General features: G+C 32.3%; 1 protein-coding gene across 1 annotated transcript; it reads left to right on the top strand.

Moving 5' to 3' along the window:
• Positions 1-1,620: 1,620 nt before the first annotated feature.
• LOC101507637 (EIN3-binding F-box protein 2-like) lies at positions 1,621-5,136 on the top strand. Its single transcript, XM_004508431.4, has 2 exons — positions 1,621-1,993; positions 2,622-5,136. Exons 1-2 carry the CDS (start codon positions 1,969-1,971, stop codon positions 4,514-4,516), a joined length of 1,920 nt encoding a protein of 639 aa, XP_004508488.1. The 5' UTR covers positions 1,621-1,968; the 3' UTR covers positions 4,517-5,136.
• The last annotated feature ends 871 nt before the right edge of the window (positions 5,137-6,007 follow it).

The following is a 6,007-nucleotide window of genomic DNA, read 5'->3' as shown; positions in this document are numbered from 1 at the left end:
GCTACATGATAAAAAATAGTGGAAGACAAAACAAAACTCAACAATGAGTTAATATGTGGACAAAAAATCAATTTTAAAATTAAAGAGATTAAAAATTTATTTTGAATAAATTAAGAGACGAAAAGTGTACTTACTATGAAGGAAATAGGTTGAAGTTATTAAAAACGGCGATTAGAATCATGAATGAAAGAAGATGAAGATTATAAGAATTTTTAAGATTTATTTAATAAAAAATTAATTTAAAAAATCTTTTTTTATTAGATTTTATTGTAGTTTTGATATGTCTATTTTTACTAACTCAATGAAATAATTCCCTTATTTTTAAAGTTGACATTTTTTTGTCCATCAATTTTATTTTTGAACTAAAAAAAATATGATTTAACATATTTTAAATGATGTGGCACACGATTTCATGATACAGAACTATATAGATATATTAATTATTCATATGTCATTAATTAAATTACAAAAATGAATTTTTTTGTAAAGTTTAAAGTTAAATTTTTAGAGGATTTTGTTATAATTTTACGTGTGTTAATCATTATATAGTGTCATATTTAAAATATATCAAATTGTTATTTTTTAGTTAAAAAATCAAAATAAGAGACCAAAACTTATTGATTTTAATATAGATAGATCAATATGTGAATTGGTAAAAATAAGAATGCACGAATTGCAATGAAACATTTATTATAAAATTATTTAAATTTAGGTTCGTTTTTGTAAGATTTTTCAAAAATATTTGACTTTATATTTTTTAAAATATTTTTTTTATAAAAATTTACCTAAAAATAGTGGAAGGCTTTTAGATTCATTTACCACTAATTATAAACATAAAGTTTAATTTTGTTTTTCCTTGTTGACCCCAATTGTTTTCTGAGTAATTGACCTCAAATTTTATATTAATGGCAATTTAAAAATTAATAAAATTTTAATTTAATTATTGGCCAATGTAAATATTTGGCAGTATAAGGGGGGCAAAATACCACTAAATACTAATGCTAATTGACTGATATATTTTTAAGATGTCGTGTATAAAAGAAAATCATAAAATGATAGAATCGTCTGCATTTGTTAATAGTATATATATATAGATTATTCATTATATTTCATCTAAAATTAAAATTACAATTTAAATACTACATTATATAGAACATTTCCTATTTTTCAAATGAGTGTGTTATAATAATAATTTTTTGAATCATTTTAATGAGAGTTAATACTAATAAATAAGTTATTTTTGGGCAAAAATAAATAGAGAAAAAACGAAATGCAATTAAGTAAAATTCATAAAAAGCTAAACAAACAATTTGGAAAGCAATTTACAGTCCGTACCACAGTTATATTCTGATCCATGTTCATGTATCAATCAATATCATGCATAATTGGGGGAACCTCCTTGTAAGGCAAGCCAACTGCCAATTCACCCTCCAAAATATCTTAGAAAAAGAAAAAAAATAAATAAAAAGAATATTAAACTATTAATTTGTTTTTTTAAAAAAAACATAAAAAGAAAGTGGAAAATGGTTTTATTGTTCCCTGTTTTGGTTTTGTGGAAAGTGGTTTTTGCTGAGGTGGTTAGTTTGGTTGGACTAAGAGAGAGAGAGAGAGAGAGTATTAGAAAAAACCGGTTTTTAGGAATGATTCATTGCATTCAGAAATGTTGCAGTAGCATTGCATTGCACCTATGTTTTTCTGTGGACGACACCTAATATATTTTATTTATATTTTATTTTCCAATATATATAAAAACCACTTTCTTTGTTACATCACACATTGACATTATTACATTTCATTTCATTCATTCCCCCAATACACTCAATTTATTTCAAAGCTTCTTCCTTTTTCTTCTTATTTTTTGGGGTTTTTTTTGTTGTAAATGCTCTTGACCCTTTTCACTCTATTTTGCTTCTCTTTGTTTTCCCTTTGTGATTTTCAGCTGCTACTTGCTTTCTCTTTCTTGTTCTCATGCCTGCCCTTGTCAATTCCAGTGGTAAGTTTGTTTCATAGCTTTTTTTTTCCCTTCAATTTCATTTGCATTTAATTTTTTACTCTTGCTTTGTGTTTGTGGTTCATCTTGTTAAATTTCCACTCTTTATTGCTTGCTTTTATTGTTTTCTTTTTGCTGGAAAAGTATGCTTTTATTGTCGATTCTTCAATTCATATGTTTTCAATTTTGTGGTTTTGATAGATCATAGGAATTTAATACATATCATAAGTAATGTTTTTATTTATTTATTTATTTATTTATGAATATTATGTATCTTGCGGTATGCTTAGGATAATCACTGTAATCTTGTAGCTTGTTGTTGCAATAAGGATCCTTAATTTGAAGAACAAAAACAAAATAGTTTGGATCTACTACTAATAGTGATGTATTTATAAACAAAGATTTTCTTTGTAAAAGAGAACACTTTTTATTTGTTTTGGTGGAATGAAATGAACATACAACATACCTCTGCAAGATTGCAAGTCATTAGATACTGTGTTGTGTGTAATATATGAGATTGATAGTTGGTTTTGTTTTTGTGGTATCTTATCTTATTATAATAATAACTTAGATTGGAATAATCACGTGTGTGCTTGTTGCTGATTTAAATTTTGTGAAATGAATTTTTCAGGTGATGATGAAATGTATCCTGGGGGTTCTATGGATTTGGGGGGTTGTTTGTACACTATTAGCTCCAATGTTGATGTGTACTGCTCTCCTACAAAGCGAGCTCGAATCAGTGCCCCATTTACCTTCGGAGCTGTTGAGCATAAGCAAGATCATAAGCCTAGTGTTGAGATCCTTCCGGATGAATGTCTCTTCGAGATATTCAGACGGCTCCCAAGTGGCAAAGAGAGAAGCTCATGTGCTTGTGTATCCAAAAGGTGGCTTATGCTTATGAGCACTATCAGCAAATCTGAAATTGAGAGGACTAATTCATCTGTTGAAGAATCTGTCTCTTCAGATGAGAATGACGAAGATGTTGAAGGTGATGGGTACCTTTCAAGGTGTTTGGAAGGGAGGAAAGCCACTGATGTAAGGCTTGCTGCTATTGCTGTTGGGACTAGTGGCCGCGGAGGACTTGGAAAGTTGTCTATCAGAGGAAGCAACTCAGAACGAGGCGTTACAAACCGTGGTCTCTCCGCAGTTGCTCATGGCTGTCCTTCTCTCAGATCGCTTTCTTTGTGGAATGTGTCTTCCATTGGAGATAAAGGTCTGTCTGAGATAGCAAAAGGATGTCATATGTTGGAGAAGATTGACTTGTGCCTTTGTCCGTCGATCACCAACAAGGGTTTGATTGCAATAGCCGAAGGCTGCCCCAACTTGACCACCTTAAATATCGAATCATGCTCAAAGATTGGAAATGAGGGTTTGCAAGCTATTGCGAAGTTATGTCCTAAGTTACAGTCAATCTCTATCAAGGATTGTTGTCTTGTGGGTGATCATGGAGTGTCTAGTCTGTTATCATTGGCTTCCAACTTGTCAAGGGTAAAGCTTCAGGCTTTGAATATTACAGATTTTTCTCTGGCTGTTATTGGCCATTACGGGAAGGCAATAACGAATCTGGTCCTTAGCAGTCTCCGAAATGTAAGTGAAAGAGGGTTTTGGGTCATGGGCGTTGCTCAAGGTCTGCAGAAACTGGTGTCACTTACTGTTACTTCCTGCCGAGGGGTAACTGATGTGAGCATCGAAGCAATAAGTAAAGGTTGCATCAACCTGAAGCACATGTGCCTTCGCAAGTGTTGCTTTGTATCCGACAGTGGATTGGTAGCATTTGCCAAAGCTGCAGTATCTCTGGAGAACTTACAGTTGGAGGAGTGTAACAGGTTCACCCAATCTGGGATAATAGGGGCTCTTTCGAACATCAAAACAAAGTTGAAATCACTCACACTTGTGAAGTGTATGGGAGTTAAAGATATTGATGTGGAAGTATCTACGTTTTCACCTTGCGAGTCTCTTCGAACTTTAACCATTCAAAACTGCCCTGGTTTCGGTAGTGCTAGCTTGGCTATGATTGGGAAATTGTGTCCCCAACTTCAGCATGTTGATCTGACCGGACTTTATGGAATAACAGATGCAGGTCTTCTCCCTCTTTTGGAGAATTGTGAGGCTGGACTTGTCAAGGTGAACCTTACGGGTTGCTGGAACTTGACAGATCACATAGTTTCAGCATTGGCCAGGCTACACGGTGGAACTCTTGAATTACTTAATCTCGATGGATGCTGGAACATCACAGATGCAAGCTTGGCCGCCATCGCAGACAACTGCCTACTGCTCAATGATCTGGATGTGTCAAGGTGTGCAATCACCGATGCCGGTATAGCCGTTCTCTCTAATGCCAATCACCTTAGCTTGCAGGTGCTTTCTTTGTCTGGCTGTTCCGAAGTATCAAACAAGAGTTCACCTTTCCTGACAACATTGGGCCAGACCTTGTTGGGATTGAATCTCCAAAACTGCAATGCAATCAGCAGCAACACAATTGAGCTGCTCGTCGAGAACTTATGGAGATGCGATATTCTGGCTTAGTCGCAATAGAATGGATAAATCAGGAAAGGATATTATAGATTACATACATCGACCTATAATAACAAAACAACAGGTGGTAACATTCAGCATACATTTTTTTGGTTGATATGCATATCAAGGGTGGATTGGGCGGCGGTTTGTAGACTTAGTTGTTTTCCAGGGAACTTTGGTTTGTTTCTTGACTAGTCCCTTTTTTGCAAGCATTTTTCATACAAAAATGCTTGTTTGTTACAACCCCTTTTGGCCTTAGCTTATTGCAAGGCCACATATTTATGGCTATAGTTCCCTGAGAATACATTTACTAAGTCTTGGTTAATGGTTTCCACTCTAGATAGCACATTGCTTAGGTTTTACTATGTAGTGCTGGATGTTCTATTCTGTTTGTTTTGGCTTTATTTTATGCCTTTTATCATTTTAGTTTTAACAATCAAGCGCGGCCATGGCGCATAAAGTCTGGATTAAGCGTAAGTGTGGTTCTGTTGTTCAATTCTAAGGCTTGGTTTTGGGTTGTTTCCTATTAAATCATGTTCTTGATTTTGTAGGCTTCTCTTGCTTATGAATTGTACTAAGATGATCACTTTGGTTATTCTATGATAATAATAATACAATTTATAGTTACATTTACTGTTGTTATTATTTTTTTTCCTTCTCTTATATAATGGACTGATAATTTAGATGCAGTAAATTTAGGTGCTAATAAATAACTTGTGTAAAATGAAAGGGAAAACAATCTAAGAGATATATGATCATATGAGGAGGAGAAAATTGATATATATTTTTTACTTTGCTGTTCTCCTCTGGAAAACATTAAAATCAATTCAGTTCATCCGTTATCTAATAGGGTGAGAAATGCTCAATTGTATCTTTACACCAAATATTTCTCTCCACTCTCAATCTCTCTCATTAATTCTTTTTATCTCTTTTACTTTTTCTTAGAAATGCTTGGTGGACATATACAACATTTAGGGCATGCTGGATATTTAATTTTAGAGATTATTTTATCATTTATTGAGTTTTGGAACAATAAATTGTATGATATTTTTTTTACTAAACAAATTGAATGACTTTTACATTTTCAAATACCAAAAATGATAGATTGACTCAATTTATTTCCAAAAAGTTCTATAATATGAATCAGAAAATCATTTAGTAAATTTGGAAGAATTTATTGTATGAGTTTTAAAATATCAAATACAAAAAATGGTAGCCTGACTCAAAATTTAATTTCAAAAGTTATAGTTATATAGTGTGATTTGGAAAACCATTTAGTAAATTTGGAAGAATATTGTATGCCTTTTTCTTTAAAGAGAATATATTGTATGGCTTGTACAATATCAAATAAGTTGGAAAAAAAATATCAAATACCAAAAATGATAGATCAACTCAATTTATTTTCAAAAGTTATATAATAATATATAATATGAATGGGAAAGCAGTGTGAAAGACATGTTCGGTATGGTTGGTTTTATAAAGATAAAAATTGATTTTAAA

Source organism: Cicer arietinum, chromosome 7, assembly GCF_000331145.2.
Source record: "Cicer arietinum cultivar CDC Frontier isolate Library 1 chromosome 7, Cicar.CDCFrontier_v2.0, whole genome shotgun sequence".
Classification (NCBI taxonomy): domain Eukaryota; kingdom Viridiplantae; phylum Streptophyta; class Magnoliopsida; order Fabales; family Fabaceae; genus Cicer; species Cicer arietinum.
Note: the sequence above shows the minus strand (reverse complement) of the source record. Positions and strands in the feature narration are given on the sequence as shown.

Excerpts from the sequence above, each read along its gene's own strand:
- LOC101507637 (XM_004508431.4), top strand. The coding sequence starts at position 1,969 with ATGCCTGCCCTTGTCAATTCCAGTG. Across the intron at positions 1,994-2,621 it reads TGCCCTTGTCAATTCCAGTG|GTGATGATGAAATGTATCCT; the intron begins GTAAGTTTGTTT and ends TGAATTTTTCAG.